The sequence below is a fragment of the Peromyscus eremicus genome, chromosome 2 (genome assembly GCF_949786415.1).
Source record: "Peromyscus eremicus chromosome 2, PerEre_H2_v1, whole genome shotgun sequence".
NCBI classification, from domain to species: domain Eukaryota; kingdom Metazoa; phylum Chordata; class Mammalia; order Rodentia; family Cricetidae; genus Peromyscus; species Peromyscus eremicus.
This window is the reverse complement of record NC_081417.1, coordinates 149,697,985-149,716,760: the sequence shown is the minus strand read 5'-3', so window position 1 is coordinate 149,716,760 and position 18,776 is coordinate 149,697,985. Positions and strand designations below refer to the sequence as shown.

The following is an 18,776-nucleotide window of genomic DNA, read 5'->3' as shown; positions in this document are numbered from 1 at the left end:
GCTTGCAATTATTTCTCATGCTGTTGGGATCCTGTCCAGAAAATCCCTGCCTGTGCCTGTAGACAGAGTCCCTGCCTCCAGTTCTAGGGGAATGGGTCCTGGTTGGGTGACTGAGGAAGAGGACACAAAGTATGAGAACAAGGGCCATGTCTGTCTTGACTGGCTGTCCGCTAAGCCTGGCACAGACTCTAGCATTCAGTGGGCATGCGTGTGCTTCTGCTGACAAAACACAGCACATCCAAATGAAATACAAGACATGAGAATTGCTGGTTCTCTCTGCAAGAAGGACTTGGAGGGCTCTGTGTAGATAGGAGCCTTGGTGCTGGGCCTTGAAAGTGACTAAGATTCCCTCTAGGGCCCAGGTTAAGCCAGCAACACCAGAAGATGGAGCCCAGAGTAATGGTGGGAGGTCTTGGTGAGCTGTAAGATGAGATAAATGCAGTAGATCTGACACATGGATGTGTGATCCTGGAATAGGGAAGCTTAGAGCCTGGAAACCAGAATGTGAGAACCCTAAAATTCTAGAAGCCTGGTACAATTGACTCAGACTCTGGGAACACACTGACTGTGGTCCACTTTGATAGAAGGATTGGGTTGCCAGTCTGTGGTTGGGGCTTGAGCTCCCTAAAGAAGTGAAAGGACTTTCTAGGGGTAACAGAAGGAATAGGCCCCCGGACTGAGGTAAGAGGGTTGCACTAAGCCCAGACTCAAGTGATGAGTTTGTACTCTGTCTAGTACTAGCCCGACTGAGTCCACTCAGTCAAAGGACTCCACCCCTTTGGAACACGATCTGGGTGGGGGGGATCTGGCCAGGTTGGGGGTGTGAGGCTTCCAGAATGCCAGGATAGAGCCAAACGGCCATATCTGAGACAGCAATGGATTGAGCTGCTATCAGTTAAACATTTCATTCCCAACATGAGACCCTGATCAGAGCTCTGATCAGCAGAGATCTGTGGGAACTTCTCTACTCTGCATGTATGGAGAAAACTAAGACCCAGAGCGTTGAGTCAGATATTCAAGACACACAGTATCAGAACAGCAGAGCTGTTGGGCCTGTTACTTTGTTAGCAGCTCCCTGGGCTCTAACACCCAGCAGGGCTCCAGCACTGCTCTGAACACAGACCCAGCCACACTCAGGTAGGTTCCTGCCTTCATGCTCTCTTTTTTTCTTTTTGGACAGTGCCAGGAATCAAAAGGTCCTGCGCACATGCTGGGCAAGTGCTACAGCCCCAGCCCTTTCTAAATCTCTTTTTTAAAGTGTCAAAGTCCCCTAGCAAGAGAGTGTGGACACCCCTGGGCCCCAGGAGCCCTGATGTAGGCACTCCCCATCCTGCCTGTGAGAGCTGGAAATTCAGATTCCAGAAATCTTCTACCTGCTCCTTTCTGTCCCTGTTGCTTTTCCCATCCTCGGCACAAACTGAGAAGCAGCTTAGGACAGGGACAATGGGCTGTAGAATGGGGGTGGGGGGTGAGGGGGCAAGGTGGTGCCCATCAAGGTTGGCCTCTGGAGAGCTGTGACATACTAGGCTTGAACTTGTAAAGTGGTGCCTAGATATGAACCCTAATAGTGTCCGTCAGCACAGAGGGCCTTTAAGGTACCCCTCTGAGAGTTCTTTCTTTGAACCAAGTTTGACAGAGGACACTGGGACCAGAGGCAAAGAGGTTACAGCCAATGCTCTCAAGATAACTCATCAGCCTGTACATGATGGATGGATGGTTGCTGTGCCTTGATATGGAATGTGATAGACGAGGGACCATGGATATGGAAGCCATGGAGAGACAATATCAGATGGACAAGAGTGCCATGTGATTAGGAGGACCTAGTTTTGATTCCTCGAACCCGTGTAAGGAAATGTCCAAGCATGGTGGTGTACATTTGCAGTCCCAGTGCTGAGGGAGTACAGACAGACGAGTCCCTGGGGCTTGCTGGTCAGCCATCTAGTCAAATCAGTTAGCTCCAGTTAACAGTGAGAGACCTTGTCTCAAAAAAATAAGGTAGAAGGTGGGCCTTGGGTACAATACCTGGGGTTGACTCTGGCCTCCACACACATGAACATGGACCTGCACAATACACTCCACACACACTTACACACAGACACAGACACAAACACACACACATACACACACCATATAGATACATATACACATATTCAATATAGATATGCACAAATACATACACACATGCTCCAAACAAACACCTGCACTCTCCCTCACACACACATACACACACCCATGCAGATACACACACTTCATACAGAAACACATACACTCCATAAATACATACACACACCATATATAGACACACACACACACATATTCCATAAAGATACACACACACACACACACACACACACACACACACTCCATACAGACACACACATACATGAACATGCACGTACACATACATCACACACACACACCACACACACCATTGGAGGAGGGGTTGGGAGAATAGGCCTTGCATGATGAATGGGACTTCGAAAGGCAGAGAATTGTCCCAGAAAAAGGCTCCAGGGTGGCAAAAAAATCCCAGCCTGTTTGGGCTGCAGGGAGGTCAGAGTGTCTGGAGGAAGGTTGATATACAGGACTTGGCTGGAGGTGACACTGGTCAGAGAGGTGGGCCCAGACGGAAGGCCTTAAAGAATGTTCCAGGTTGGACAAAGGCAATGGAAGCCGATTCAGGAGAAATGGAGATGCGTGTGCATGTGTGTAAGCACACACTCACGTGTGTGGTGATAACGAGGATCCAAAAGAAAATGGCTGGATTAAAGGACCACTTAGGAGGTTATAGAGGTGGTCCAGAGGACAGCAATGAAGCAGCAGGGTTGGGTAGAGGTGGAGGCAAGAGAACCCTCAGGTAGACACACCAAGACTTAGAGGAAAGCTCACTACAGAGAGCAGTGTAATCTCACGGTTAAGCATGTAGACACATCATGGCTTAGAGGAAAGCTCACTGCAGAGAGCAGTGTATCCTCATGGTTAAGCATGTGGACACACCACGGCTAAGAGGAAAGCTCACTACAGAGAGCAGTGTAACCTCACGGTTAAGCATGTAGACACACCATGGCTAAGGGGAAAGCTCACTACAGAGAGCAGTGTATCCTCATGGTTAAGCATGTGGACACACCACGGCTTAGAGGAAAGCTTACTGCAGAGAGCAGTGTAACCTCACAGTTAAGCATGTAGACACACCATGGCTAAGGGGAAAGCTCACTACAGAGAGCAGTGTATCCTCACGGTTAAGCATGTAGACACATCATGGCTTAGAGGAAAGCTCACTGCAGAGAGCAGTGTAACCTCACAGTTAAGCATGTGGACTCCACAGCCCGGCTGCTTGGGCTCAGCTCCAAGCACCATCACTTCCCAGCTGTGGGATCTCGAACAAGTCCTCTTACCTCTCTGAACCTTGGTGCTTTGTCTATAAAGGAGGGATAGAAAGGGGCCAGCAAGAGAGGGAAAAGGTGTTGACCGCCAAACCGGACCACCTGAGTTTGATTCCTGGAACCCACATGGTGGGAGGAGAGAATCGACTCCCTCAGGTTGTTCCCTGACTTGCACGGGCGTGCTGCGTCATGCACACACACGGAAAATGAAACATAATAAGAGATTTTAAGGAATGATGGAAAGAGTAGGTGCCTCTAATACATGTTGCCAAATTATGTGTTGAAGGCACTTGGAGTGGGATTCATCCATTCACCGAGCATCTGCTGTGTGCCGACACTGCTCTCTAGGTAACAGAGACAACAGCAAATAAGGTAAAACAAAATCCCACCCTCATAGAATCACACTCCGGAAGAGCGCAGAGGCACATTCAACAAGATGAACCAAATACACGTTTGAGCAGGTGTGTGCACTAAGGAAGAGACTCTACATGGGAAGTTGTGAGCAGTACCACAGAGCCATCACCAGTGGGGTCTGAAGCTGAGGGTGTGCGAGTGGAGATGGAGAGAGAGCAAGAAAGGAGCAAAGGATGCTGGGTCAGGATGAAATGCAGGAGCAGATGCATTGTCCCCAGAGATGCTGATGAAGCCAAGATGTCAGCAGAGCTGGAAAGAGAGGCTCTGTGTAAGGCTACGGAATGTGTGATCGGAACCTCGGACACAGAAAACGATAGAAAGAGAGGGTAGCTAAAAGGCACCAGGGCTCCCTCAGAGAGCTTTTTTTTTTCAGGACACAAGAGTGGTGTTCTCAGAACAGTATGGGGGACCAAGAAAGGCCTCCTTCTCCTGCTACCCCTGAGGTACCAGCCCAGGGAGTCAGCAGCCCATCCTGCAGAGAGTACAGGTTAGGTACATCCTAACCCAAGATGCAGAGTCCCAGGAGCTGAATGGGATGCAAGGACTAGTGGTTGTAGTGAGACTGTGAGAGACACAATGAGATGGGCCATGACCGGGAGCTGGTCCGGGGACCTAGAGTGACCAAGCATCCTCTCTAGGAAACAGTAGGCTGTTACAAGAGAGTGGGGCCTTGCTGCAGGAGGAAAGGGAGGTTTAGGGACTTGGTGACGCACACTGGAATGGAACTTAACGATTTAAGCCTCAAGGGTTCCTCAGAGGAGTCACAGAGGAATCTGGTAGCCACTTCTCTCCCTCAGGAGACCCAATGGCCAGTTTGGGATTGGGATTGAGGATGAATTCATAATGAGTATTTCCTTACTGCCTTATCAGTACAAGGCTGGTTCAAGGGGCTTGGGATTCAGCAATGAGAAAACCAGGCTCTACCCTGCCCTATGGAGGGGAAATGAATGCTAAATAATAGCCAGAATAACCATTTATCTGTAATGTGCCTGTGAGACTGCTACAGAAATACAAAGAGAAAGTCAAGGGAGTCCTGGAGGGAAAGGTAGACAGAGGGGCTGCAAGACTAAATGAAGCAGGAAAGGGGCTTCTCTGAGTATGTGCCTGCCTGAGCAGAGGCCTGAAGGGGAGCGAGTCGTGTAGACATCCAGGAGAAGACTGTTTCTGGGTATGGAGGCAGCTGGTGCAAAGGACCTGAGACAGAAGAGCTGAAGAGAAGAAACCAGGGTCGGGGATTGGGGGTGGGTGGGTAAAGGAAAACTAGTCTGAAGGGTCTTAAGATCCATGGAGCACATCAGGGGATTTGAACCACGGCAGTCACACGACCGGGCCCTTACCTTCAGAGGATTGTTCTGACTGCCCCATTGAGCCATGGCGTGGTGGCTGTGGAGGTGACGAGAACGAGTCAGACTCCAGATGTGCAGTCTTACATCTGTCTCTTGCACTAGTGTCTATAGTCACACCTCCTTGTTCCCCACAGGAACCCAGCACCAGTGTCCTTTAGTGTCCTTGCGGCCGCTGACACTCGTCATTCATTTTAACTTTATAAATATTTATTGAACCAGGCATAAACACAAATCATGTCCCGACCAGGCAGAAGGCCATCCTTTGAGCTCCAGCATTTCTAAGCCACCAAAGGCCACTTTTGATGCCCTAGAAAACCACACAGCATTCATACAGGGATCTCATCCAGCATGAGATCCAGAGAAAACTGGTCTAGCACCCCATGCCATTCCCATTATTCCATCTGCCTCTCAGGGAACATGAAACAGCAAACAAATGATAACTCAGAACATCCCTTCCCTAAAACCCTTCTTCCTGCCTTCCTCGGCCTCTCTTAAAAATTTTGTTTTGAGACAGGGCCTCACTAGCCCTCGCTGGCCTAGAAGTTTGTGTCGGTCAGGCTGGCCTTGAACTCACAGAAACCATGAGTACTCATGTGACGCCAGCTTTCTCCCTTTCGTTTGTTCTGAGACCCACACTTGGGAAATGGTGCCGTCCACTCTTAGGGTGAGTCTTCCCCCACCTAAAATTAACCTAATCAAGATAATTGACTATCACACCCTGAACTTCCAGTCCATCCTGGATCCCATCTTCAGGCCGGACCAGGGTCTCTCACACATGGACCTGGAGACATGTGGGTGGGTTTGCCCCTGTCTCTCAGGATTTCCCAGAGCCTGCTGCCCACTGCAGGCCCAGGCTGGGAAAGGACATCCGACATAATTGCTTTCCAATGACCCCAGCTCCTTCCAAAAGAACATCAGACATGGCGTCCATTGCGGCAGCATGTGTTTGAGATACCACCAGACTTACACCTAGGGCCAAGCATGTCTCTCTTCAGGCCTCAGTGTCCTGTCAGCAAAAGATGAACACCTTATCAGTTCTGCAAAGAGTAGATGAGACAATATGCATGCTTGGTACGTTGTCGCTGCTTAATAAATTCTCCCTGTCATTTGCTGCCTTCTTGACTCCCCAGTTTCATCTGTTACAAGATTATAAACTCTCTGAGATAAAGCCGTGTCTTATCTTCGGCTCCTCGGAGGCTATAGAAGATCTGGAACATAGCAGAAACTTATCAGCGCTGGAAAACGTGCATGAGTAAGGGCCCTTGAGGCTTAAAGTCTACCTCTCCCAGGAGGTTCTTTTAAAAATATATCTATTATTTTCAAGCTTTTGTACATGTATACACTGCTGAGAACCCTACATACTTCTGTTCCTCCTTTTTCTCACCTTTTTTCCTTCCCTTGGTCCCCTTTGCCATCCACTGACAATTTTGCTTCGCTTTCACAATACATGAATGAGCATATGCACATACGTATATACGATTGTGTGTATAAACATAAGACCTGCGACCCACAAGCGAAAGAAAACGTGGCAGCTGTCTTTCTGTGCCTGGCTTAGTTTCTGTAATGTGATTATCCCTGGCTGCATCCATTCTCCTGCAAATGATGTGACTTCCTCCTTCTTGATGAATTTAAAATTTTCTACCATGCTACGCACCACATTTTCTACATGACTGCCATTCTGATGGGTGGGATGGACTCTCAGTATGTTTTACATTTCTCTGGTGGCCAGTGAAGTTGAACATTTTTTAAATGTTTTCGCCATTTTAGTCCACCTTTCGAGTGCAGTTCATTTCCTTGAGTCGTTTATCCATTGACTCATTTCATTTCTTGTTGTTTGGAGTCCTGGATATAGTCTATGTATTAACCCTCTCTGTCAGATGGATGGCCAACCCTTCATGTAATTATTTCCTCTGCTGTACAGAAGCTTTTAATCTCACAGGTCCCATTTGTCAATCATAGGCCTTACTGTGAGCCAGCATCCAGTGGGTCTTTTTAGTGTCAGCCTGGTCTTGGTTAGCAGAATCTTCCACGCACACCCACTCTCTGGGTGTGAGGTACAGTGTGGGAGGAGTGGGCTGGACAAGATGCCCTTGTCAAACTCTACCCAGAATGTACCAAAGCTTAAGTCCAAGTTCACTGCACATCTGGTTTCCCCCATCCACATTCTGAACAGTAGTGTAACTGGAAGAGAAGAAGGGAGGGCCACATGGGGGGTGTGTGGCTCACACAGGAAATGAAGTCTGGCATCTTTGCTTGCCTCCTGCAAGAGGTCGGCCTCTGCTCTGGCCACCAAGACACACAACAAAACGCTGGAACCAGCAGTGTGCTCCCAGCTCTAGCCTCCACTTATCAGTCAGCCTGTCAGCAGATAAGCCCAGACGAGCTGTCTGGGCTCCAGCCACAAGGGAGAAGATAATTAAAAAGATGACGCTGGCCCGGCCATGGGGGAGCACCTGACAGTCTCAGTGGGGACATCAACAGGACTGAGACAGGAAGCACGACCTTCCCTGAGAAGGGGCAGAGGAATCGGCACTTAATAGTGCCATCAGATGGCAAAAGGTCACGAGCCATGGAAGCTTTGCCTGGCTCAGACATAGAGAGGAAAACCCAGAGAGACCCTCACCTCCATGGATCCCACTCCCTTTGCTCCCCACCATTCAGAAGTATCTGGCTATGTGGGAGGTCCTCAGAGACCCATCAGATCTCCATTCACGGCCCTGAAGACTGAGCACCCGGAAGGTCTATATGTTAAAAGGGTGAAGCAATTTTTACTCTTTTCACTCAGCTGGCATCCAGAGGCCAATGGAGAACAAATTAGATCCTCCCCACACCCAAGCACAGAGAACAGTTACGAAATAACCTCGCAGGACTAACGGTGCTCCGATGAACTGATAGAAATATAACACAGGAGAAAAGATGGGATGGAGAGAGGGATGAAGGATGCTGGGCAGAGATAGTCTGGCCTCTACCATCCTGAAGGATGAGGAGGAGAAAGGTCCTGGATAAAAGATGGGAGTGAGGCCAGACTTCCAGGTAGTGTGGCAAACACTGTGGGAAGGAGGGCAAGCCGCAGAGATGCCAGCCTGTTTGAACTGCACTGCTGAGGGGTGGGGCTTAGGTGAGGACCGGCCCTGGACTACTGTAAGGGGATTGGTTTGCATTCAAAGGGCTTTGGTAGCCATTGGTGGGTAAAAGAGGGTGGCAGGGGTGATGGGCAGTGCTCACTTTGAGTGCTGGAATGGGCCTACTGGCCACTGGCACCCACCAGGAAGAGTATGCCAATAAGAGATAAAGTCCAGGTAGAGGTGGCATCTTGGGACCCGTGTGCTGGTGACAGAGAAGGAAGATCATGGATAGAGTCAAGGGCTTTCCCTGAGAGAAGTCCCAGCCCTAGCCATGGGTTGGGTATGGGGGATAGCAAGACCCATGGGAAGGATGGCAACTATCCTGATTTTGGTGTCTTTGGTGACTTAGACCCCATAACAACCCAAGTGTTGACTGTAGTGAGTTGGTTTTCTGTAGCCAGAGGAAGAGCACATAGAGAGCTGTCCCAATCAATACCTTCATTTTGCAGAGAAAAAAAAAATGTGATGCTCCAGAGATCAGGAGACTTACGAGATGGGGTGAGAAGGGAGTCCCTCATTCCCACCCACCCACCCACAGACCCTGGGGATAAGTAAGTCCTTATTGTTTGATCAGCCATTTCAGCCCTGGCCCTAATGGTGGGTGAGCGCCATCAGGTTTTAGTTTTTCTACCTGTGACGTGAGATGCCAGTGACCAAGTCCCACTCTCTCAGGACACTCACTAACTCTGAAGTCCCCCCAAGGTACATGAAGATCATGAGGCTCCAGTTTTTAGGGCACTCAAATGAGATTAGGCTTGGAGGGTTGTGGGCCTCTCCTCAGTACCCACCTGTCCTGTCTCCTGCAGGCCCTGAGCTGAGCTGAGGAACGAACAGAATGCCCGGCTTGCTGAACCGCGCCACGGGGGCAGCCCTGCCTCTCACGGCATCCGACGTCACCTCCTACGTCAGTGGCTATGCCCTGGGCCTGACGGCCTCCCTCACCTATGGCAACCTGGAGGCTCAGCCCTTCCAAGGTAACCAACACCATGTGGATTTCCCGGAACCGCCTCCTCCACAGTGAACGCGCTTGTCCTGTGGTTTACTAGCTGGCCGACACTGGGCAAGTGTGGGACCTTTCTGGTCTGCTCCCTTCTCTATCAAGTGGGATTTCCAGCTCTGCCCCACAGCTTTGAAAGTGAAGGAGAGTTGAAAGCAGGGAGAGTCAAGATTTGGGTTCTGTAAGGAGGGGCAGATGAAGTAACAATACCTGAAGAGGAAACGGGTGGGTGGAAATGTAGCTATGACTCATCACTGGGGAGTAGTCTGGGTAAAGGACAGGGGCTGGCCACCACACACCTCTCCTTCCCCCAAGCCAGGGGTTAACCGTGGGCGGGATTCTCTCCCTAACTCCTTTCTGGTTTGCTTCCTTATTTGACTGGTTGGCTGGGTGTTTTGTTTTTTAGACAGGGTGTTACTGTATAGCTCTAGCTAGCCTGGTACAGACTACGTAGTCCCAGCTGGCCACATACCCGCAGCAATCCTCCTGCCTCACCTGCTCATTGCTGGATTACAGGCATGTGCCGCCACATCCGACCTGGATCCCCTTCTTATTCAGGGTGATGGAGCCTCCAAATGACTAACTCATTCTCCCAGGCCCTGTCCCCACACTCTGCCCTGAGTGCTGCCCTCAGTGCTGCCCTGGGGGCCAACACTATCCAAAAGAAACCCACGTGAGAACTTTCTTCTCAGGGACCTGGGCTGCTGAACAAAAGACCTTACTCTTCTGTTCAAGGGAGCCTAGAACTGGTGACTGAAAACGGCCTACCTAGGGTCCCTGGAGACAATACTGAAAGTCTTTGAGATAGCCCCCTCAGCTTTCCTCTTGCAGGAGGGACGGACAAGTGTTCCATTTTATAGATAAGGAAACTGAGACTCTGGAGGACAGGAAGTCAGGGTCTGTGGAGGTCTCACCATGGTCCCTTGTGCTGTTTCCATGTTAGAGAGGAGATGAATTCTAAGCGATGCTTCAAGCTCAGCACTGCTTAGAAGCTGAACAGAAATGCAGAATCTCAGGCTACACCCCAAATGAATTCAAATCCAAACACCAACAAGACCTCTAGGACTAGCATATTCTTCACACTGAAGAATCTAAAAAGGTAGCCAGGCATATTGATGCTAGCTGGCAATCCCAGATACTCCAGAGACTAAGGCAAAAGGATTGAAAAATTCAAGATTTAGCTGGGCTATGTAGCAAGTTCAAGGCTAGCCTGGGCCACTTAGCGAGACCCTGTCTCAAAGTAAAAAATAACAAGAGAGATGGGAACGTAATCAGCGGTAGATCACTTGCTTAGCCTGTAAAAGGCCCTGGGTTCAATCCCTAGAACCTCAGGAAAAATAAGGATATAAAAATGTGTGACACCTACTATGTGATGCACAGCTTAATAAATGGCGCCATGAGGCTTGCTGTAGATGGGGATACTAGACTTGGAGTGTCCTGTCCAACGTAGCGGGGTTAGGAAACAAGAAAGGCCTGCATTTGAACCCTTCTCTAGCGCTTTCACAGCCCCAGCCATTGGTGGTCCCAGTGACAAGTCAGTGGCCGTGGACCAAATTCACCACCCAGACCTGTACTGTTAGGCCCAGACACAGCCCACACGACAGCCCAAGTTATTTTCCTTGGAAACCGGACTTTCTGGCCCCAGAAGCTCACACATCCAAGAGTAAAAGCTGGTGGGGGTTGGACACAGATGCACTTTTTCACACTGCCTGCTGTTGCCCTCACCTGCTGGCCCCCGCCCGGGGCTGCTCTGTCCTCTCGGGGGCAGTGAGTACAACCCACAGATCCAAGTACAACCCCGGCAGATCCAAGGCTGACCCCCTTCTGGGAGCGGGGTGTGTTGGGTGGGGCTGAGCACTCTGTGACGCTGGGCCCCACTCTGCCAGGTCTCTTTGTGTACCCGATGGATGAGTACACCACAGTGGTTGGTTTTGAGGCGGTCATTGCCGATCGTGTTGTGACCATACAGATCAAAGACAAAGCCAAGCTGGACAGAAGCCACTTGGATATCCGATCTGCCACCGTCACGGGTAAGAAGTCCCCACAGACCATGGTGAGGCTGGCCTGGACGGAGGCCGCCTGAGCCAGAGTCTCAGGCACATGGCAAGGCAGCATGGTGAAGGTCTATCATGGTGAGGGTGCTGAGCTAGAGCCAGGAATCCTGAGCTGGAATTGTGTGCCCTCGGGCCAATCATAAATCCCGTGGACCTCAGCTTCATTGTCTCCAAAGCAGACCATTGTCCTTGTTTTCACATTCAAGGTGTGATGAGGATCCAAAAAGGGCAGGTTACAGATCATTCGGGCTCAGAAGAGGCGGGGTAGGATGAGTCACATTAGGGGCCAGCTCCTATCCTGTTTGCACCAGCGATGTGAGCTTAGATTAAAAAAAAAAAAGACTTGTCTGAGGGCTGGGGAGATGGCTGCATAGTAAGAGAGCTGGCTGCATAGGGCATGGAGACGTGAGTTCAAATCCCCAGTATCCAAATAAAAAGCTGGGTGTGTCTGTCTGCACTTAGGACCCCAGCACTGGATGGGGATAGAGACAGAGACGGGAGTATCCCTGGCGCTTGCTGATGAGCCAGCTTAGCTAAAAATCTTTAAGCTCCAAGTTCAGTGAGAGACCCTGCCTCAAGAGAATAGTGGAAAGCGAAGTAGAGGAAGGCACCCAGCATCCCCTCTGGCCTTGATGTACTCATGGGTGTGTGCACCTGTATACAGGTATGCATGCATGCTCACACACACACACACACACACACACACACACACACACACACACACACCTGTAAAATGGAATAATCAGACCGACTCAATGCTAAAATGATGCATACCAAGAACTTCGGGCGCAGTAAGCTCTGGCAGCACAGCTGGTGAGTCCTTTGAGTGAGGAAGCTGAGGCTTAGAAAGAGACTAAGTGCCAGACTCAAGGCCACACAGCACGGTGGCGGCTTGGCCCAGGCCAAGTAGTTCATAATGTAAGCCAATCAGACCGCTGGCTGTCGTGGATCCAGATGAAACTGAAGGTGTTGACGTGAACATCCAGATGTACACTGATTTTTAAATTAGCACTCATGACGGCACCTTCTGGTGGGTGTGTTGTGATCTTTCATGACCTGGGGAAAATTGCTAGAGTGTTCCCAGGAATGGCCATGATGGGACATCAAAAGTGGCTGTGCTTGGAAAGGATGGTGTTAGAAGAGGCGGGGAGTCCTGACTGGGGACTGGGAAGGCTCTTATGGGGGCGGGGGCAGGGGCAGGTGATGGATGGGACTTGGAGCCTTTCAGATGAAAACAAAGCTCCTGAGCAGAAGTGGGAGGTTTCAGCTGGAGTCTGTGGGGTTTGTGAGGTGGGCATGTGATCCCGTGGCGGGGTGCTCTTTGTGGTCCTGAGTCTTCTGATGGGAATCCACAGCCTCCAGTCAGACCCACGAGGGCACAGAATCCAGACAGTGAGCTAATCATTGGCTGAGCAGCTTAGACAAGCCAACCCTCCGTAGTGGGCCTCAGTTTCCCCAGCAGCAAAAGGGGGCTGCTTAAAGCTACCTTACAGTAAGACTAGAGGGGGTCAGAGACGAGGTCTGCACAGCACCTGACGCCAACCTGGCACTTAGGGAACGTTCCACAAGAGGGGGTTCCCATCGCCCCTCATTCCTGCGCACCGGGAAAGGTGGTCTTGGACGAGGACCTGGAGCGGATTCTGTTCGTGGTCAACCTGGGGACCATTGCTCCCATGGAGAATGTCACCATCTTCATCAGCACCTCCTCGGAACTCCCCACGCTGCCCAGTGGGGCTGTGAGCGTCATGCTACCGGCTATCTGTGCCCCGACCGTACCTCAGTTCTGCTCCCACAGACCTGACTCCTCCAGCCAACAGGCTCAAGGGTAAGGAGGCCCTGCTCAGACCAGAACCTGGTCAGGGGCAGAAGGAAGGAGACAGGGAGGGGCAGGGGAGGCTTTTGGCACTTTTTAATTTCAGAGTCCCCTGAACAATCTACCGGATATGCCCATTTTGGTACTGGCAGAAGTGTAAGGCTTTAGAATTTCCAGGGGTTGTTTCAATGGACGTAAGAGGGATTTTTTTTTTAAGTATTTACTATATGGTAAGCCCTAGAACTGAGTGCTAGGGATAGAGAAGGGATAGAACAACATGATTCATGCTGTTTAGAGACGTGGAGGGGCCTGGCAGTGGTGGCACCCACCTTTAATCCCAGCACTTGGGAGACAGAGGCAGGCATATCTCTGTGAGTTCGAGGCCAGCCTGGTCTATAGAGTTCCAAGACAGCCAGGGCTACACAGAGAAACCCTGTCTCAAAAAACAAAAACAAACAAAAAAGAAACAAACTTGGAGGGGAGCCAGGTGTGGTGGCATGCACCTTCAATCCCAGCATGCACCTTCAATCCCAGCATGCACCTTCAATCCCAGCATGCACCTTCAATCCCAAGCATGCACCTTCAATCCCAGCATGCATGAGGCAGAGGCAGGCAGATGAATCTTTGTGAGTTCAAGGTCAGCCTTGTCTACATTGTGAGTTCCAGAACAGCCAGAACTACACAGTGAGACCCTGTCCCCAAACAACAACAAAAATTTGAAGGGAAGAGATCATTACTATCATGCAGCAGTCACAGGGGTCTTTCTGTCTGTGACTTGAATGCATTTCATAATTTCATAAACACTGTGGTGTGCGGGAAGTTCTTTGGGCTAAGACGATGAGGAAGGGGTCGTCTGATCCTGGGTATCCAGAGATCAGACCATGCTTCATCGACAGCCTGACAGTGAGGACAGGGCTCTAGGGAGGAGCTGACACAGGGAACAGATGACAGGCTGCAAGGCTAGGATAGCCCGGGCTGTAGGGGGCGTCCTTCTACAGTGTGGGAAGGGAGGGGGTGCCAAGGCCTGAGAGGTACCTGCCCTGAGACCACTATCTGTGAATACCTGCCCTAAGGCCACTGTCTATGAAAGCAACTGTGGGGGTGGGCGTGGGGGGAGGGGCTTGCAAAGAGGACAGGATGGTGTGGCTGCTGTCTTATAGAAGAGACCAGGATTAGACAGCAGTATGATCTTCCTCCTCTTCCTCCTTCTCCTTCCTCCTCCTTTCTCCTCCTCTTCCTCTCTCCCCCTCTCCTCCTGCTTCCCCTCTCCGCCTCCCCCCTCCTCCTGAGCTGTGGGGATGGAACCCAGACCCTCACACTCGCCATATCAATGCTCTAGTGCTCAGGAAGCGATGGAAATACATTCTAGAGGGGCGCTGGGGCAGAGAGCGCACAGAGAGCGCACAGAGATCCCGAGGCTGCAGCGGGTTTGATTGGCAGTTGTGGCTATAGCAGAGTGGAAGGAGGAGCCGGGCTCACAGGGTGGCGGAACAGATCATGTAGCTCTTGAAGACGCCAGGAGCAGGTGGCAAAGCTGACCTGGGCAGGTACCATCAGCCCATGAGTCACTTTACAAGCACTGCCCGTGGGGCTACAGTGTGGGTTTGAAAGGCAGCATCTTACTGGGACATTCCAGACTTAAGTAGACCAGAGACCCCTGGTGAGCTCGCCCCTCATTCCAACTGACAGAGTTGACAGTTACGCTCTTAAGACATCTGTATCAACCGCCCCCCCTCCCATGAACCTCACGGCTGCCTAAACCGGACACAAGGAAAATTAAAAAGTCAGCTGACACAGTGTTTGCCAGGGCATGGGAAAGAGGGGGCTCCCATTCACTACCAGGAAAATGGGAATTTGACTATGAACCGGGAAAGCAGTTTGACTATGCTCGGCAGGTGCCCTTTACCTGGGGACCCAAAGAAATGTTCCTTATAAGACCAAAGGAGACACAGCCAGGATATTAGTGCTGGTGGTGACATTGTGAGTCTAGGGAAGAAATGAATGCACGGCAATGGTGGCCCTGTGTGACTGTGAGTGACAGCCATATGGACCGAGCTTAGGGACAGAATGAGTGAAATCATTAAGGGGGTCACTGAGATGCATGATCGATCATAGACACAAGCCAGTGTGACAAGTGACTAGTCACTTCATACCGGAACCAGGCAAACCTGAGCCAGCTCTGCCAAATCCTAACCAAAGGCCCGTGTGGGTGAGTGGCCTGTTCGCTGGGCCTCAGATCTCACGTGGGAAGTGTTGGGTGCCGATGTCCTGCTCCTGGGTTTGTGGTGAGAAGGATGAGGGCTGAGGCACTGGGAACCCATGCCTGGGTCTTGACCCATCCCAGGTACTCCCCAGCAGCAGTTATAAATTCTCTCTGTATCCAAGCCCTCACTGGAGTCAGGTTGAATGAGATGACAGATGTCCTGGGCTGGGAGGAGGCTGAGCTATTGAGACTCATAGTCTTATGCTTGCCTCTGTCCGGGCCTCTTCCTCCTCCCCCTCTTCTCTCCTTCCTCCTCCTCCTCCTTTCTCCTCAATCTTCCTCTTCCTCCTCCCTCCCCCTCCACACACCTTTCTAGCAAAGACCCACACTGCTTCGGCATCCAGACCATGGACTCCTTGAATGGGCTGTGTCTGGCCACTCTCCTGGATACAGAGGTGACCAACCCAATGGAATATGAATTCAACTTTCAACTGGAGATCCGTGGGCCATGCCTGCTCGCAGGTGAGAGGGAGCTACCCAGGCACAGAGAGACTAAGAGGAAATGGGGCTTTGGGCCCAAAGCCTCCAGAGAGATTGGGGGGAGGCAAGGCAGAGGTCATGGAGACCACCTAACCCAGATAGAAGTCAAGCTGAACCACTCAGAGAGGGATAGACAAGCTTTTCCTAGGACAGCTTTTGAGTTAACTCAGCCCTACCTACCCTGTGACTTCCCTGGGGAAATACCTTTCAGAGAGTGGGAGGTAGCCCAGCCTTCTCCAGAAGGCCGTGGCTGCAAAGCTGAGCTCTGTTTCCCTTCTGGGGGATATTCAAACCCCCACTACAGCCTCGCCCCCACCCCAGAGGTTCTGGGGGGCATCCCAGTTATGGGCCATTGTAAGATTCTCTGTGTAATTCCAACAAGCAACCAAGACTAGGAACTGGATTGGATGGTGGTTCTCCCAGCCAGCTTGGGGCTTTAAAGGGCACAGGGTGTGGTTTCTTATCAGTGGGTGTTTATTGTAATGCAAGATACACTCGAAGAGCACCCACCGAAAGTGTTCCACCCATGGAGCATTGAGCTCTTTCAAGTTGCTTAGCAGCATTTGGGGAACACCCTGTGCCCCAAGAGCAAGCTAGATCCTGTGGTCAGGAAAGGAAGGACCACGGGGCACCATCTACGACAGTCTACACTGTGGGGAAGCTGAGGAAGGTATCCATGCTCACATTCCAAGACAAGAGTCCATGTTAGGGCTGGGCTGCCAATCACCTCCAGCCTAGGTCTCATGTCCCCCTCTGAGCTCCTTTCTCTCTTGTGCTCCTAAGCCTGTCCCTCCTCTGTCCTGTCTCTCCGTGTCACTCAGGGGTGGAGAGTCCCACGCATGAAATCCGTGCAGATGCTGCCCCATCTGCACATTCAGCCAAGAGCATCATCATCACCTTGGCCAACAAACACACCTTTGACCGGCCCGTGGAGATCCTTCTCCACCCCAGTGGTATGGTACCCCACAAGGGGCTCTGCTGCCCCTGTGGAAGACATCTAGTTAGGGCAAGAACTGGGGTGTGTGGGAGATGGGGAAGAGACCAGATGCTTGCCCCCAGGGAAATCTGTCTCTATCCAGAAAATTCCCAGCCCCAGGTATCACCTGCCTGAGAGGCCTTGAACCCTTAGGCTGGCTGAGCAGAGTGCTGTGACACTTTCTAGAAACTCTTCAAGTAATTCTTTGCCTCCTTAAAAACTCATAACATGAAAAGACGCCCTGAAAAGATGCCATAGGCATTGGCTCAGCCTCAGTCCATTTTCTGTAACTGAGGTCCATGGAAAGAAGGTGGTGCTAGGGCTTCCTCTGCTGAAGAGTCTTCCCCTGGCCCCTGCTGCTTCACACATTCAGGGATGTCACCCTCTTCTCCAATTCAGAACCCACCCCACCCCCCATGAAGAAATGGTCCCTAGACTCCAGTCCCTGCCGCGCCCCTCTCACCCAGACAGATGCTAAGTGTTGATCTCGTTTGTGCAGAGCCCCACATGCCACATGTCCTGGTGGAGAAAGGGGACATGACCCTGGGGGAGTTCGACCAGCACTTGAAAGGCAAAGCAGATTTCATCAGGGGGACCAAGAAGGACAGCAGCGCCGAGCGGAAGGTGAAGCCACAGGCGGCAGAGCTGGGTGGTACTGGGGGCTTGGTCTCACTGAGCCGTTGAGGCCTCTGAGCCTGAAGTGGAGGGCATGACTCCTCCGAGGTCATACCCTAGGTTGGTGGCAGGATCTGGACAAGAAGTGAGAGGTGTTTCCTTCCGGGGTCCCAGACACCACAAGGGAGGCAGGAGTAGACTCCCCAACGCAGCAGTCATCCCAGCCAGGTCTGCTTCTTCTAGCACCCTCCAGCATTCCTTAGCCTAGCAGAACTCACAGCTACAGATGCCCTCTTGGCCGTATTCCTCCAGGCCACTCTGGCCCTACAGCTCCCTCTTCACCTCCTGGGCCTCAGTCTGCTAAACAGGCTCCCTGTTCTTCCTCTGCCTGGAGTCCTCACTATCTGCTACAAAATGGATGGAAGAGGGCCAGGAAAGCAGGTCAAAGGTCCTTTCCCTTTGCCCTTCCCCAGCCCCGACACTGAAGGGTTAAAGAGGTACTGACTGTAGGAGGGCAGGGGAGAGGGTGCTGAACCCACAGCAGCATGCTGAGCCTAGTGATCTCTCCTCCACACATGGTCCCCCACACAGCGCATACCCTGAATGTCAAGTTTCAGTGTGATGGCACGTCTCTTTCTATCAGCTCATTTGCTGCTAAGTAGCCTGAGGTCTAGTGTCCAATGTTACCTCTAGAGTTAGATCTGGGGGTATCAGGGCTAGAGGACTGGTAAGGCTCCTGGAGTGGGGTACAGTGCAGTGGTGACGAACTGTTCCTCACTTTCTCTCTGCCCTTGCTGGTACAGGGCAGTGAGAAGGGAAATGGACAGGAAAACATGCGTCACCTAACTGCTTGCGCCAAGCCCACTGTGGGAGACCCAGTGGAAACCCCTGCTGGGGAGATGTAGGGGCTTAATGTCATCAGTGTGCTTACAGAGGGAGGCGGACACTTTCTTGCAGATGAATTTGCTAGAAGGGGAAGTTGAGCTAGGTCCCAAAGATGAGGGCAAACATGGCATGCCAGAGGGGCCACCGAGCTCCCAGAACAAATGATGGTGTGGAGAGGGTCACACACACACACACACCCAAGCCTGGAAATGGCTGTCCTAGCTATCAGACCTTAAATCAATTAGCTCTGGGACCCCTGTGCAAATGAGAATTAATTTACCACCTTGGGTTAGTTATGCAAATAGCCTGTATTCTCACGGAGCTCTGAGGAGGACAGTGATCAGGACGCAGCTGCTCAGAAGTGATGAGTTTATTGTAATTGGATAATGGCAGCTGGAGGAGCCATTAGGGAATCCGGAGCCAAG

General features: G+C 51.3%; 1 protein-coding gene across 1 annotated transcript in view; it reads left to right on the top strand.

The window, feature by feature from the left end:
- Positions 1 to 511: 511 nt before the first annotated feature.
- Vwa5b1 (von Willebrand factor A domain containing 5B1) overlaps positions 512 to 18,776 on the top strand; it is a 52,296-nt gene continuing 34,031 nt past the window's right edge. The window contains exons 1-7 of the mRNA XM_059255271.1: positions 512 to 681; positions 9,075 to 9,242; positions 11,152 to 11,295; positions 12,874 to 13,144; positions 15,712 to 15,857; positions 16,697 to 16,828; positions 17,351 to 17,475. Of these exons, the coding sequence (XP_059111254.1) occupies positions 9,104 to 9,242; positions 11,152 to 11,295; positions 12,874 to 13,144; positions 15,712 to 15,857; positions 16,697 to 16,828; positions 17,351 to 17,475 (957 nt within the window). The 5' untranslated portion in view covers positions 512 to 681; positions 9,075 to 9,103. The remainder of the gene's footprint in view (positions 682 to 9,074; positions 9,243 to 11,151; positions 11,296 to 12,873; positions 13,145 to 15,711; positions 15,858 to 16,696; positions 16,829 to 17,350; positions 17,476 to 18,776) is intronic.